Source organism: Melospiza georgiana, chromosome 6, assembly GCF_028018845.1.
Source record: "Melospiza georgiana isolate bMelGeo1 chromosome 6, bMelGeo1.pri, whole genome shotgun sequence".
In the NCBI taxonomy this organism is placed as follows: Eukaryota; Metazoa; Chordata; class Aves; order Passeriformes; family Passerellidae; genus Melospiza; species Melospiza georgiana.
Genome location: NC_080435.1, coordinates 38,816,959 through 38,833,484, shown reverse-complemented (window position 1 = coordinate 38,833,484; position 16,526 = coordinate 38,816,959). Strand labels below are relative to the sequence as shown.

Genomic DNA, 16,526 nt, shown 5'->3' with positions numbered 1-16,526 from the left:
TGAAGAACTGTTTCTTGGTAGAAGTGTGGAGGAATACATGTAATAGGGAATATGGACTGTGCTCTGGAGCATGCTGGCCTTGATTTACTTCTCTTTACATTCCAGATGAAACAGAAAGGCTCTCTGTAGTGCTGGGTTAAGGATGTTTGCATTGACCTGCTGGAAACATGAGCATGTGAGAATGTAGTTCAAGGGCTCAAGTGTTGGTGCAGGTGGTATCAGGAAAAACAATTACATGATGACAGTCCCTAAGCAGGGGTAGAATGGAGCTGGTGAAGGAGGGGAAACTGTACAGAGGAATAATGTCTATTTCCATAAGGGGCTAACTAGCAAAAAAACTCATGAGTATGCACCATACCAAAAAAGTGTAAGGGGCCATCTACCTGGTGGGTTAGGATAGGTGTACAAGACTGTAAAGCTGGCATGCCTCTAGGTATTACCTTTCCTCTCATCCCAGATCCTTAATTTTGCTTGCTTTACCACTTGAATTGCAGAGCATCTTGTTAGGAATCACAGGAACAGAGAGGACTGGACCCCTGTGCTCCATGTTGATACCCTTCCTGCAGCTTTGAATGGGAATAATGATTTAGTTATTGAACTTGTCCTTGAACTTTGGGCATGTTTATACAGAAAGGCACCTTTCATGATTACCACTGTTTACTCAAGCAGCAACACCAACACAGGACTCCTCCAGCAGAGACTGCAACAAGCAACAGCAAACTTGGATAGTGGCCACAGGTCCCATAGGCAGTTATGTCAGGGTATTAATCTCCTTGTGTTCAAATAAATCTGCATAGATAAGGTGTATCTAAATGTCTTTAGGGTGAATCAAGTCGTATTTCAAATTCTGCCACACAAAATAGTACACTCTTCAGTTTTCTTTGCCAGCTGCTTTTCTTTTCCACAGTTATCTCCTGGTCCTGTAGTTGTATTTTGCAGCTGTATAAGTAACTCAAATTCGCATTGTCCTATGGTAGTACTTCCTTATTTTTCATTGTACAAATAGCACAGGTGAAGGTAGGGGTGGGACGGCTACAAGGACAGAATCACATCGCTCAGTGACATAATTGTAAATTGATTTACTAAGCAGAGTAAGTAAAGTGAGTCAATTCCAGCGCACATTGGAATGTGTGGTCTGGACTATTGGCCTGGACGCAGGGCCTGGAAGTTGCAACACACGCTCTGCTCATTCAAGGTGCCTGATGATTGTGCACATCCCCTTCCAGCGGGTTTGCAAACCGTGCCTTCCACAGTGCCAGCATCAACTGCCAGGGGCCTTCCTAACCACACAGTCCCAAACCAGTCTCTGGGAATCTCTGGTTTCTGGATGCCACTGCCTTGGGCGTGAAACGTTAGGAACAGTCACAGTAAACAGCTGATTCATCACCTCTTAGATTTTCCTATTCATATGGATTAATCTCGCCAAAGCTGGCCTGTCTTAAGGTCGCATTTATCTGAGCCACGTTTTTGGGTGTGCTTTACGCTCTGACAACTGAACGAAGTTGAAGAATCGTGCAGATCATTTTTAACATGTCTCCCTTACGCCCTGCCAAGCACAGGCTTTGGCTCTTCGGTAATTCCCAGAACGTCAATTCAGATTAAACAGGATGAGAGAAAGTAGGTTGCAGCACCATCTCCTCGGTGTGACTGGGCCGGGAGGTTACCAGCTCCAGGGTCAGCCGTATAATTTAATCAGATCGGGCCCGATGTCGGCGTTCAGCGGGGAGAACGGGGAAGCGGTGTGCGTCCCTGCCCTTCTCCCCGCTCCGGGAGCGCCCCGCGCCAGCCGCACAGGCCGCGGCGCCTCCTTGCCGCCGGCCGCCCGGGGCGGGGCCGGGGGAGGGCGGTCCCGGCAGCGCCGCTCCCGCCTCCGCTCGGCCTGGGCCCGGCGCGGGGCCGCTGGCGGGCGGGGGAGCGCCATGGCGCTGGGCTCGGCGTGGAAGCAGATGTCGTGGCTGTACTACCAGTACCTGCTGGTCACCGCGCTCTACATGCTGGAGCCCTGGGAGCGCACCGTCTTCAGTATCCTTCTGCCGGCCGGGCCTGGCGGGGCGGGTGTGAGTGCGGGGCCGGGGCTGCCCCGCTCCCTGTCGCGCTGTGTCCGGCGGCGGCTCCGGGGCTGCCTCGAGGCCGCCGGGCGGGTGTGGCGGCTCCGCCGGCCCTGCGCGGAGCTCGGGGAGCGCCAGGGCCGGGGTCGTGCTGGGGGCGCTGCCGCCGGCGGGGCTTGCTGTGGGCGGCGGAGAGTCGGGCCGGGAGGGGAGCGGGGCTGGGCCGGGCCGGGGGCAGCCGGCCTGAGGCGCCGAGCGCGGCCAGAGCCCGCGGCGGCCGGAGGAGCGGCAGCCTCCGCCTGGGACCGGGGCTTGACCTCTCCTTGCTAGCGGGGACTCAGCTCCTCACCGTAACAAACTAACATCCTGCCCGGGCTGGGAGTAAACCTCGCTGGGAATAAACCAGCGTGTTTCACGTGCTGTGTCCGGGCGTCGGGCAGCCTAGTCAGTTTCTTTCTCCGGCATAAATTTATATCTTTGGACTTACGGTAGTTGTGGCTTTTCCACTGAAATCCCGACCTTTCTGTTAAGGATAAGTGTCTTTAATGATTTCTTTTGTGTTTTGCCTAGAGGAAAGTAAATGTGCACGCTGCAAAACCTTGCAAACCTAGGCTTTCATGCTGCTTTGTCGCATGGCTTTTATTACATGGCTGTTTAATCCTCGAGCTGATAAGTTTGCTTGGCTGTTTTAGAGTGGAAGAACTTGACAGATGCTTATGTAAAGGCGTCTCTATAAAGACTGTTTATAGGTTTGCTCCTTTACCTGGCCCTTTCGTACAGGCAGTGCATTTTCTTAAGTATTGCTGTGGCATCACAAGTATTTTTCTCTGGTTTTGTTGATCTTGACTTAAAATGATGTCTCAATATGAGTGACCGTGAGCCATCTCCAGTTAATGCTGAGCGGTAGAGAGAGAAATTAATTAAAACATTAACATAGAGAAGGGTATAAGCAGTAGCAAGAAGCTGCTTTTGCTGAGGTTCTGCTTAGTTTTCTAAAGAAACTCACATTTCTTATGTAAAAGTGGTTGCCCAAGTTACAGCAGTGTGATCAGTCTTTTTTTTCCTGTCTCTAGTCAGTAGAAATGGTGATTACTGGAAAAGAGAAGTAGTATGTTTTATAGACTTACTGTGCGCAATTGTGCAGGTAGGGGCTCTTACGTTGTATTCCGTGTTAACGTACCTTCTTCCTTTTATGCCATGCCTGTATCACTGAGAAAATCTAATTTTTGTTTTTCTTCCAATTATATTAGTCTTGAGTACTTTTTTTTTTCCTTTTTACCTTGTGCGAAATGTTTAAGTAAATGAAAGCGTGTGCACGTTTACTTTCATAAAGTGTTCATATTGTAATTTCCACATAAGGTACAAATGTAAAGAGTGGCACAAGCATCACTTCTGATGTCAGATCAGCAAAGATGTTTTTTGTCCCCAAGCTGGATGCTTTGGCTGTAGGTGGGTCATGTCTGCTGGTGCTGTATGGATGCAGCGCGGGCGCAGTGGCCTTGGGAACTGATGGTGCGTGGCTGTGCTATAGTATCAGAAGTGAGCACTGATATGGAAATGTGGATTTATGACCTGACCTTCATTTTAGTATCTCACTGTATAATCCTCTGGGACTATAAAGACACCAAGCAGCTCCAGTAGGTGCACCTCATAGCTGTGCTGTGCCGCGGGCGAGTCGGGCGTGGTGCGCTTGTTACGCCTGTGCTGTGCAGACTTGGTCTCGTAGAGCGCAGAGCACGCACAGCTCCTCGGGTTTCACCTGTGGAAACTGAGTGCTGCTGTCTGGCCTTATCATGCTTGTTAATCTCCAGTGTGTTTTACAGTGTTTGGGGCTAAGTTTACTGAATCTCTGCAGGTAGTTGGATGGAATCAACAGCTTCTTTTATTAATTTTGTGTTGCCTTGTCAAGGCTGACCTAGAACAGAGGCTAGACAGAGTCAAAGAATAAAGTAGATATTTTTTAAAAGGCCTCAATGGATACACCTTGTGCAGTACAAGAGCCCAGCCAGGGCTACACCCAAGATGAACCCAAAATGGCCACAATAGGGACAACCATTCAAAAGGGAGGTCTCTCACTTTTATAAGTTTTGCTCCATTAGCATATTGGAGTTAATTGTTCAGTTATAGCTTTAGTTTATGAAGTCCCATCCTTCTTGTTTTTCTCTCTTCAGTCCACATTGTTTATGCTCTTGGGCCTGAAATTTGGATCAGTCGTCCTTGGTCCCAAGCTAGAAAACAAATTGTTTTGTCTAGCTACTCTGTGAAGAGAGCTTACCATCCCTTGATATGAAGCCCAGAACTACACACAAAAGCAGTGCAGAATCTAAAAAATATAAAACCTAAAACCTAAGGCATTTTTCCCCCCCTTCTTTTTTGGGGTGGGGGGAGGCTTTCCTGTCTCTTGTGATGCCAAAATTTGTTTAGATAAAGCTTCAAAAGCCCTAGAGGTTCTCTGAAGTCCAACTGTACATGTACTTTATAAGCTATTGTCTCAGTTCTCTATATACGTTTTACAAAAGCTCCCTGTTATGAGTTCAGCTAATAAAATGGTTATCTGCAGATTTTTTAGCAGATAGCTTCACATGAAGTTTATTTTGCAGCACAACCTCCTAAAGCCCTAATGAGTGTGTTTATTTAAGTACACAGCTTGCCTCAAAACTATGCTGATGCTCTGAGGCATTGTGAGTGAAGTAGTTAGAAAGCATCTTATGCTGTCTGCTTAAAAAGGCAGTCAACCACAAATAAGAATGGTGTTGCTCTTATTTAGTAAAGCTGCTCATATTATTGTAGTTTTGTTGTTTTTTTTTTTTTATTTTTATGGTGGTTGATTTTTTTCTGTTTGGCTGAATGAGACTGGCTTCTGCAAGACTTGCCCAACATCTGAGAAGGGGAATGTGAAAACGTGTGTTTTCTCAGTGCCCATTTTCCGTTCTCCATCACACTTCACATGCTCTCGTCTGTCCTCCCGTGTCACTGACAAGGCAGTGGGGAACTTGCAAGGCATCCTTTGCAGTTCAGCTGATTGCTTCTCCTGGCATTCGGGTTTTCAGTATTCAGTAGGTTCTTCTGTGGCTTGTAATTGCTGAATACAATTGATTGTGTCTGTTTCAGAAACATAATGTTATAAGATAGTAATGACTAAAGTTTTAATGCTGTAGTTTGTGATGTCTTCTGTGGTTTCTGTTTCAAAAGCTTTTTTCCTCAACTGTAGTTCAGATTCCATGCTAGTTTCCATTGTTGGAATGGCACTGTACACAGGCTATGTGTTCATGCCTCAGCACATCATGGCAATATTGCACTACTTTGAAATTGTGCAGTGATGAAGAACATGTTTTCAAGAAGTAACCGGGCTTTGAAATCTGGTCTACAAAGAAGAATGAACCTCTCAGTTTTACCAAGATTTCTACTGATGTCTGAAAGACACAATTATGACTCTGAAGACTAGGAAATGAGATGTGTAGAGCAGGGACGTGAGATGTCCCCTGTGTTGTGTTCATTCCCTTTAATTTTACAAGATATGCCCTTGTATAGTAGTTTTGTCTACTTTAACGTTGTGATTGTACTTTGATATCAGTATTTTCTTAACTTTGTGACAGTTTCAATATTGCACTGTGAAAGCTTTTCTTAATTGTACTTTTGAGTAAATCTTAATTGCCTTCTATTTTTAATCAGAAAGTCATCTTATTAAATGGGGCTTAAAGCTTTTGCTATTGTATGGTATGTATTTGCCTGGATATTTCTATTAATGCGTTTTGTAAGAAAATACATCTAGATTCATATTAGAGACATGGATATATTCGTCTAATCCTATTTACAAAAGCTAGTTTGTATGACTGAACTCAGGTGTACTGTTTGCTGTCCAAACTTTGTTCAACAGTATATTTGTGCATATCACCTAAATTTGGAATTAGCAGTTATTTCAAGTTTCTGTATTCTACCCGTGGGAGGAGGGAGGGGAGATGAGGCATTGAAGCAGAGTGAAGACTGCATTCATTATGTTTTTTAGTAGTGCTGTGGTTCTGGACTCTGTTTGGGTGGGGGGGAAATGGACTTTTCTTTACTGGCATTGGCCCACATATGGCTTTGGGATAGCACTTTAAACCAACCTTTTTTCTAGCTACCAATTCACTTTTACAGGATGCTTTATTATGTTCCAGGGGCTTTGGTTTCTGCTGGTTTTCACTCAACAGTGTAACTATGTCTAGGTTTTCAAGGGGTTTTCTATTGCTGCTAGTGTTCCAAACATGTTTTCGCTACAAACGACCAAAACATAGGGATTTTCAAGGGACTTGAGTTACAACTACAGCAATAAGTAGCTGAATACTTGGCTGAAGTCCTGTCTTTTTTTTAATAGGGATTTTTTTCAGTTTTGTATTCTGAAATGTAAGAGGGTAACAACTTAACTTTGCTAAGTGGACAATTTTTTTGTTGTTGTTGTTTAAAAAATAAAAGTTAAAAGCAGAGCTTTGATGCAAAACTTTCTTGGAGAAGTTAATCTGTTTCCGAGTGCTACTTGCTTTTCTCAGAACTTCCCAAAAGTGACACTTGACCAAAGAACTGTGATTTTAATGGCCCAATAGTCAGTACTGTTACATCTTTTATGCAACATCTGTTGACATCAGAAATTGTAGATTTTCAGTATCTATAGGGATATTGTCTTTCAGATAATTTCATTTTCTTAAACGTGTACTCGTGAGAAGAGAGTATTTTCCCTGTATTTAAAAACTTCATATGTATTTGATTAAAAACACTGCTGTTGTTTTGGGAACTAAAAACAGTGAGCCTTAAACTTCTTCGGTGAACCTGGGATTTCCTGAAGTTGGTAGGAGTCTCCCTCTAATTCAGTGCTTTCACTTCTTAATAACTGGCCAACAAAACACGGATGGGTTTCTGGGATTGTGTTTTTTGTTATTTTTTGTGGTGTTTTATTGTGGTTTTATTTAAATGTATCCAGAGTTGTATGTGCGCATTATAAGTGTATACATGGAGATATTGATAAGTTAATGTACTCGTTTTGAAGTAACATAGCATAAATCCAGTCTCTCTGTTAATTAAATCAATACTTGATTGTGATGTTTCCTTGCAAACTACTACCATGGTTGATAACCTCTTTTCCAGCAGTAGATAATGTTATTTGTATGAGGGTGAGAAAATCCCTTCTGTGTGGTGGCATTAGGAATGTTAAGCATGATTTTTTAATTGTAAAATGTTTTTTAAAAGGCCTTTGGTATAATGACTTTTATTAGCTGCTTTTTGTTGAGAAAAAAAAGAGTAACCATAATTTTCCACTTACTTGCCTTATGTTGGCTTGATAGATTCCATACTTAAATTCAATTTGCTAATTTGAGTACAGTCTTTTTCAGTATTTCTTTTAGTATAAATCAAGAATCTATTAGTCTTGGACAGTTCTTTTTAGATTCTGAATACTTTATTAAAGATGGAGTAATTTCATTAATAAAATATGATGTGTTTGCTGAAGTTTAAATTTGTAGAAGAAAGTTTTTGCAAGTGTGTCCTTTTGTTTAGGTTGAGCTAGTGAAGAAACAGTTCAACTGGTGATAATTACAAAGCAGAGATTTCTTTTTTAAAGTAGGAGTAGGGTTTTAATTAATCATTACGTTTGAATAATAATAAATAAATCCGAAGACTACCAAGTTGTTTTCCCACTGCAGTCTGCCTTATTGTCACGTCAGCTATCATATCCTCTATGATAGAACCATAAGTTGTTTTTTTTTTTGTGGGTTTTTTTTTTTTTTTTTTTTTTTTTTTGTGCAAGCTGGAGGTCAAAGGCAGTTTAAATATCATTTGGAGGCAGCTGGTCAATCATGCTTTTGTTCTAACATGTTGATAAAAATTGAGGCATTAGTAATTTAGGTAAAATTGGAAAAAAAACAATTGTGAGAAATGAGAAAAAAGTTACCTGAGAGACATGCAATTGGCTGTCTGTTAATCTTTTAATAGTAATAGCTCTTGGGGTTTAGATTGCATCATTAGAAATAAGCATTTAAAAATGCATTAGGTGTGTCATATGGCAGAACTGACAATTCCAGTTTGTGAGGCAGCAGATGAGCCGGGTGACTCGCTGTGCTGGAGGCCCTGGGGCTCCCAGAGCCAGCTCTGCAGAGGCTCCTTGGCTGCCTCCAGGGCTGGCTACTCTACAATTGTTTATTAAAAACCTTTGCAGAAGGAGCTGCTCTAACCAAAACAGGCATTGTATTGCAGAATGTCAGGCTGGAGTTGGAAACAGATCCAGGACCTGTGTAGTGTATGTATGGCTTGAATCAGTCACATCTTTTTATATATATGCACAAACTCTGTTTTATCAGTATGTGTGTGTGTATATATATATGTAAATACTGTTTATTTCTTGTCAAAAATTATTACGTAGCAATTAGTTTGGAGACAGTGAGAGGCAGTGGAGTTTCTTTTCTGGTTTCTTCCCTATGAAGGAAAACACCAGAGAATCCTAAAGTGAGACTTTCTTTAAAAATTTTGTAAGAAATATATTTTGTATATCCATAAATATTAAAAAGAAGTAGGCTTGAAAGGAGCATAGCACTGCAAAGGGGAATCTTGGGTGATAGATGGACATTGTGTACCTGCAGACTGATGTGATTGCCTTGTACCATTCAGGTGAAGAAATGAAGTGTGCATTATAAATGCTGAAGAAGGGGTACTTGCTGTTGAGTAACAGCAAATAAAGGTTATATTGAGGTGAAGAGTCACAACTTGAAGAGAATTGGGTACCTTAGACTGTGCACAAAGGTGTGGACAGAGGACATTCTGCTTTGGTAAAATACCAGAGCTGTGGACTCTGGAATTGGCACCCTAATAAAGCTTTTCTGTGCCAGAAATTCCTTACACCTTCTTGTTTGCTTGTGTCTTCTACAACTGCTATTGTAGGAAGACAGTTTTTCCCCACTTGCTGACTGAGATGTTATCTTGTTACCAGTGTGGTGCTTTTGTCTTTCTTTTTTTTTTTTTTTCAGACAAAAGGAAGCTGAAGCCTGTATGCGTTGTTTTTCTGTTTGATCTGCTAGGTCAGCCTTCAACAGTAGTCATCACTGAACACAATAGCTCCTGTCTTTTCTGCCTTTTGTTTGTGAAGTGATGACTTAAGAAGAAAATCTGGCATCATAGCCCAGAGCTGGATCTGCCCTCTCCTTGTAATGGAAAGAGATGAATATCTAGGTCTGATCTAGATTCCAGTGTAGGATTTTGGCAGAAATCCCTCTGCTTTTCATAACCTTCAGTGCATCACCACATCAATCCATCTTAACTAGCACTGCATGATGGAACACAAGTTATGAAGAACGCTTTCTGAGAGTTTAGCTGGATAAGAGTTGAACAGGTCTTGATTTAAACCTTAGTGATCCAATTTCTAAAGTAAAAGATCTTATCACATCATTGGAACTGATCAAAGTGTTGATCACCTATTGTATGATGTATCTGGTGTTTATTTATGCCTGTATCTGCAGGTGGAATTGTCTCATCATATCTTGCATTTTGCATTCTCTGCAATTTGAGATGGATAACATCTCTTGGGCCCAGATTTTACAATGACAAGAAGATGCATTCTATAACCCCTATATGAAGATGCGCTATATAACCCCTATATGAAAGAACTTCTTTGGGGAAAAAATTGCCATGGCAATGATATTATTTGTCTTTTCTGTGAAATTTGTTTTTGTCTACTGAGGCAGAAAAATCATGTAGCTATGATCACACTGGAATTTAAACCAAACGTCTTCTGGCCAAGTTTTATGTTCCTTTCTTGCCTCTGTAGTGATTGGCTGTTGTCCTCTCTTCCAAGAAAATATTCAAGATGTTCTTCCTGCGCATACTTCAAAAAGGAAGAAACAAATGCCTCAGAACACATATCTCTGTCTTGCTATTAAATACACAGAGATAAGGTTGTGAAATTCTGGAAAATGTCTTTGAATAATATTCTTGCTGGAATAATAGGACTATCTTGTTAGCTCATCTGAGGAGTGATCCACAGGTATGCATGCACTCTGAAGTGGAATACCTAGTTGAGACTACTGGCTAGTGCTAGACTGCTCACAGCTTATTATTTTGCTCATGTTATGTTAGCAGCTCAAAGTTAACATTTTTGAGAGAAAGCCTCCTGTGCCACATTCCAGGATCCAAGAAGCTTATATACTTAGATAATACTTCCTGAATTTTAATCAGAATTAGCAAATAGTTCCCAAATTCAGGATAGAATTAGTAGATGATTTTTTGTTAGACTTGTTTTCAAAAAAATCTTTAAAACCCTTTCTGTGTTGTAGAGTATTTCAGTAGGTTGGACAAAAAAGTAGTGCTCAGCTCAGTGTGACTGAGGATAAAATGTACAGTCTGTTTGTCTTAGACCACAAAGAGGGACTGTTGAACTCTTGATTTTCTAATCAAATGGAAAGGTTGACTTCACTGGAAGGGGATCAAGGGACTATCTGTACCCAGAGAGTAAGTGACAACTTCTGTGGACTGTGAGGCTTTCTGGGTCAGGACACTGCAGGGTCTGCCTGCACAATGTGATGGTGCCTAATGCTGGGATCAGAAGTGCCCTGCAGAAGGACTTATGCCACTTCTCTACATTTCCTTGAAAAGAGAGTTATATTAAGCTATGCTTACATTGAAAAAAGTTCAAGTGTTTGTGAGGAATCATGAAGAACTGGAAGTAAAGCATGGCAGCTGCGGTCTCTGCTTTGTGCTGTGTGGTGAGGCAGACAGCCTGTAGGTATCTGCATGACATGTTGGGTTTCCATGTTGCCTCTGACAATGCCACATGCACATGTGAGCACAAATGTTCTGTCTTGTGCCTTTTGAAAAATCTTAAGGCTTGTTCAAAAGGGTGGCAAGTGTGGTTCAAGTCTTTTGTTCCTCCTTTGCCTGGTGACTGCAATCTGGGGAGTAGGTGCAATTACACTGATTGGTAATCTCTAATTTGACAGATGATGACTCATTCCTTTTGAAACCAATATATATACATCCCATGATATATCAATGATATGGATATCTCTCCTTGCTGCAAGAAGCAGTCTTGCTGGAAAATCCGCTTTTGTCTGATATTTCAGCAACATTGGAACTCCATAAAACTACTGATAAACCATTTGCATTGTGCATTAAAGTGGTTTCAACCACTGTATGCTTTCTTAAATAGTTTCAGGCCTAGACAAGACAGCAGACATGCCAAGGAAACAGGGCTGAGAGAAACAGAAATCCACCCATGTCCATTTTATTTCACCTGCTGAGTTACCAGGTGTGTTTTGACTGTTGGAGACTGGAGTTACCAAGGGTAAAGCATTGATTTACATTAACAAAAGAAAACAAGACCTGGAGAGTATCACTTGTGATACTGTGGTGAGGGTCTGCTGAAGCAGTGGAAATAAGTAAGGACAGGCTATACATGTGTAAAAATATTGCTTAGGCAACCAGATGGCTTTATAAGATTAAATGACTTGTTACATCAGCAAGGACAGTGGTGGATATTCTCACACACTGCCTTTAGAATGGCTTCTGACACACTCTCCCACAGTGTTTGCATGGGGACCAGAGGAACCATGAGTAACATGAAAGGACTGGTGGTTTGAACTGGATGGATCACTGTACTCACTGCAGTTACTCAATGTTAATTTATAAAGTGGCTGTAAGCAGAGTACCCTGTAAGGTGATATTGGGGCTGATTTTAAGTATTTTCATAGCTGACCCTAATAATTAGTCAGTGTTCCTCTATGGGGAAGATAGAGCCTGGGTTCAGAATTTGGCTGACAGAAACCTCAAGCTCTTTGACAAGGAGAAGTGCAAAGTTCTCAGCTTTGCTGAGAGAGATCCTTGGAATCAGTGGTGTGTGAGCACGAGCCAGCAGTGAATTCACAATACAATTATGGCAGCTTGCATGCTAGACTATGGTAGGAGAATGTAGCCACCGAATTGAGGAAAATTTTTTGTCCTCATCATGTGCTAAGGCAGCTGCTGCAATACTGTGTCTGATTTTGGGCTGTTTGATTTCAGAAGTATGGTAAGAAACTATCCTGAAGAGACTATAAAGAAAACGAGGAGTTAGGAACATGTTTCCTAGAGCAGTTGTGAAACCTTTCTCCTTGAAAGTATTCAAGGCTTCCTCTGGACAAAGCCACCTGATTAGAACTAGTGTTGCCATTAGTCCTGCTTTCAGAGGGAGGCTGGACTAGGTGATCTCAGGAAGCACTTTTAAAACAGCTTTTCTGTTGTTCTTTTAAGACAAGGAAGAAGTCAGGCGAAGGAGTGTGAGAAAAGTATTTACGTGGCTCATAACAGCAACTGAAGGAGTAGGCATTAGGAGAATGATACAGAATCCAGTGTTAGACACTCATAGGATGACAGGGTGAAAGGATAGGGAACGTGCTGAGGTGACACTGGTAACACGATTCCAATGTGATCTTTACAGCAACACCGCATTTCTCTCAATGCTATTTTTAGTCAATGAAACATTATAAGACTGAAACCAACAGAACAAGCCCAACTATTTTCTGAGCTTGAAATGAGGAAAAAAAATCAAGACAGGCATCTGCTGCAGTATTTTGCAAGCATGTTTCCTATGAAACTGAACAGCTTGCAAGCTGAGCAGTTATTTACCTTCTCATGAGCTCTGTTTCCAGAACAGGTGTCTCATGGACTTGCCCTGTATGTTGTTATTTTTGCCTTGGAATATATGTTCTGAGTTGTCTTCTGGGCTTCAACATTGATTCATTCTTACTCATGTTTGAGGACTTTTATATTTGAGACTTAACATGTCATAGTCTTGAATGACTCTGCTGCTGAGAAATCAAAATATTTCCTCTCATTTTCTGTAAAGTATTGTTTCTGGAAGAGAACAAAAAGAAGAAGAATCTAATTCCCACTCATTCAGTTTGAGGCTGTTCCATGTGGACTTGAAAATAGCTTATTTTTGGGAGTTTGTTCTTCTCATGAAAGGTCGAAAACTGTAAACCAGGGAAAACAAGCTTGTTTTTGCAGTAAATATTTATGGACTAATTTTTTTCTTTCCTTTTGGTTATTATAGAATTGCTGTTAATGTTCTTTTGTGAATTCCCAAATGATATGTGGTTAAGAATTGTGTAAAAAGAATGCTCTGTTATCTCCCAGCCCTGGATCTTCCTTAGCAAGAAAAAAAAGCATCTTGTAAAGAACTCTTTTGTTGTAGGAGTCAGAACACTTTAAAAATGCCGCCTAGATGCCTTCTGTCGAAGAGGAGCCCTTTATTTTTTGGCTTTTTGCAGTAGTTGAAAAGAGAGAGAGCTTTTCTTCTTGCTAGAGCTGATTTTTAGCTTCTTTGGACTATAAGGTCTCTGAGATCTTGGCAAACAAGGGAATCCCTGTAACCTGAATTCCTCTTGTCTTTATGTCCAGTCTAATGGGTATGGGATGTGATTACCCTTTCTAGCTGAAGTTAATGTCAGCTTTAACTTAGGTGGCTAAAATGCAGTAATATGGTCACTCACCTGGGGGAAACCCAGCTTCCAGTCATTGGCTTTCACATCCAAATAAATTTAGAAGAGTGTCAGGGAGACTGTAGCATCCTTCTTAGCATGTGTCCAGGCTAGGTATCCCCTGACCACACTGTGTGTTTGGCCTCAAGTACATTAGGTTCCAGTTTTTCTTTACAGCTTGATTGAAAATTTTACTCTGGGAATGAGACAGATTTTCCATTGACAACTCAATTGATATACCTCAGGGCACCTTCACCTGATCCCTGCAATGCCCCTGGCAACAGCTCTTAATTCAGTGACTTGTTTTGAATGACAGCACTCAAGGAATTAGAGCTCACCTCTACAGTGTGGTGTGAAGCTTGTGAAAATAGTCCCTGCTCTTCATTTAATTAGCCTGTTTGTCATACCATCTTGATGTTCTGGTATAACAAGCCAGGATGTCAAGTAGATTAAAACCATCAAACAACTGCTGCGCTTCTAAATGAGCTGTAAGTCTAAGGTTTCTAGTCAAAACAACCTTCTCCCAAAGCCTTCAGCAAATGACATCCCTGCAGGAATTATTCTTTAACAAGGATGCTGTCAAGTGAGCCGTGGAGTTTACACTGGTGAAAAGGAACTGGCACCTGTCTGTCTGCAAGTGGCTGATTCCCCAGCTGCTCCCATCTGTGGGCTTTTGCAGAGCTCTGTTCCAATTAGAGATTCATTTTGGGGACTGCCAGCTCAGCAACATGCAGTGCATGGTTTTGAAGAGAAAGGAGACTATTTTCATGATCAGCGGGATCTTCTGTAGTTTTGGAAGCTAAAAAGCTGGAGATCTCTATCCTTAGGGCACATCAACTGGTGACTTCTGTTGCAAGGTCCTTGGCTTAACAGTTCAGCTCTGCACAGGGCTGAGAACTTCAGATAGCCTGAGCTGACTACAGTACAGCAAATGGTTCAGTCTATGGCAGCACAGAGCAGTTCCATGAATTTTTTTTACCTTATTTCTTATAGTTAGGTAGACTGAACTTCAGTGAAGAATAAAATTAAAATATGCTTTCTGGTGAGAGTCCATTTGCTGTACTTCATAAAGAGTATATCTCTGGCAAACTGCCTAAAAAGCTGCTCTCCATTTAGATTGCACTTCAGGCTGTGCTTAGGGAGTTGTGTGGAAAAGGCTTCTTGCCTTCCCTGGGATGGTGTTCAAGTAGGGCTTACTCCCATAAGCTTTATGATACTGTTTGAGACCTCTCAAAGTCAGATGAAACTCCATTTTATCCTTACTTAATGTCTCCCCCTTTCTTATTGCACTGCCACCTCCATGCTGCACCACAGGTGATGGTGTTACCCCCTGCACACCCTGCAGCACAGCCCAGATATGAGGGGTGGGACTGGGGCATGCCCTGCAAAGCTGGGGACAAAGATTCCTACTGCTCATCTTCTGCACATTGATTTCCACTAGTTTTAACACTGAGCTTGGCAGCAGCTGAAGAAGCGAAGGTAATCAGGGATAACTGAGAAGAAAAAATATCAGATTTTTAATTCCTGCAGACCTGTAGTGGTACTAAACACAATCTGTTTTGACATAACGAAGGGGCAAAAATTGGGTAATCCAAATTAAGTCCATACCTTTTTCCCTGCTTCTGGTTGGGTAATAGGATGATTCAACCCTGAGTTGAAGGGTGGGCCATTTTATTTATACAGAATTGAAAAACTGGTGATAATCTGAAAGATGGGATTACCTGGTATTGAATATTTCTGTCTTCCTGAATGGAAGCTCATAACTATGACAGTACCACTGGAAATTGTTTTGAAATTTTGGCCATTAGATACTGTTTTCATTATGAGCCACTATACTTGTGGGGTATACTTGTATACCACTGATAGTTGCAATGATTATCTGTGTCTGAGGTCAACATTTCCTGTTCACAAACTGCTTCTGAGGGGAGATGGCGCCTTCTAGAAGGCATTACTGACTCCTTTTTCCTAGAAGACCCTTCTGGAGGCCAGACCAATGGGCAGCTGAGGAAATTGTTTAACTGGGTGTGCTGAGTTAGAACCAACCCTGTGGCAGCCAGTTTCTGCTGAAGGATTTGTGGATTGTTCACAGTAGTCTGATTTGGTTTGGGAACAGAAGGGACTGACATTCTGTTATATAATGACTTATCCCAGACTCTGTGTCTATTTTGTCTTTAACTGTGGTAATTAATTTTTGCATTCTGTGAGCATGCTATTTCTGTGCTGAATCTACTGTACACACATCCACATGCTGGCTGTCTTGGGTCTCTTCTTAAGCACAAGAAGCTGAAATAACCCTTTTTCTACAGGATCTTCTTAGTTAGCCACCACCACCTTGCTGTCCCTGGCCAGCCTCAACTTCTACTTTGTTTTCTAGAAATTGTTATGGATCTATGTATTTGTGGTCAAGCCTGAGCAAGTAGGCAGTAATGAGAACCTAGGTGATGGAACAAAGCATGGAAGTGTGTAGCATTGCTTGGTAAGGAGGGGTATTGATGTGAGGAGTAAAAACCTTGGCTCCTGGACTGTAAGTTCAGGCAGATAGTATTTGTATAGTGCCTTTAATTGTGCTTTTACCACAGCCAGTGAAACCTCAGCAGGAGAATATGGAGCCAAGGTCTGTGCTCTGAGGATGGTGCACCTGAGCAAGGATCACCTGTGCCCACAAATGCACTCAGCTTTTGAGCAGAGGCAGAAGCACACTCCATGTGTGTTTTCTTCTTTGTGATGCACAGAGACCAGAAAGGTTATGATTATTTTATGGCTTGTGGGATTAATGAAACCTTTGATAAACATGGTCTTTTTCATCCTCACTTAAAGCTGACTTTCAGTAATTTTTTGTTTGAAATGCAGATTGGCATTGAAAACCTGTTCCAGGGGAACAAACTCATACTTTTAGATGGTTTGTTTCAAGTCAAATCTGGACATAGCTGCAGTGCTTAAAAGGTAGGTTTGAAGCTAAGCTAAACATGATATCTTTCACATCTTTCTCCTTTTCTTGACCTGGCAC

General features: G+C 41.8%; 1 protein-coding gene across 1 annotated transcript; it reads left to right on the top strand.

The window, feature by feature from the left end:
• The first annotated feature begins 1,869 nt into the window (after positions 1-1,869).
• Positions 1,870-6,543, top strand: SPTSSA (serine palmitoyltransferase small subunit A). Its single transcript, XM_058026168.1, has 2 exons — positions 1,870-2,022; positions 5,265-6,543. The coding sequence occupies exons 1-2, from the start codon at positions 1,920-1,922 to the stop codon at positions 5,366-5,368; spliced, it is 207 nt and encodes a 68-aa protein (XP_057882151.1). The 5' UTR covers positions 1,870-1,919; the 3' UTR covers positions 5,369-6,543.
• Positions 6,544-16,526: the final 9,983 nt, after the last annotated feature.

Bases quoted from the DNA above. Each gene is read 5' to 3' on its own strand.
- SPTSSA (XM_058026168.1), top strand. From the start codon at position 1,920: ATGGCGCTGGGCTCGGCGTGGAAGCAGATGTCGTGGCTGTACTACCAG. The intron at 2,023-5,264 runs GTATCCTTCTGC...ACTGTAGTTCAG, and splicing joins CTGGGAGCGCACCGTCTTCA to ATTCCATGCTAGTTTCCATT.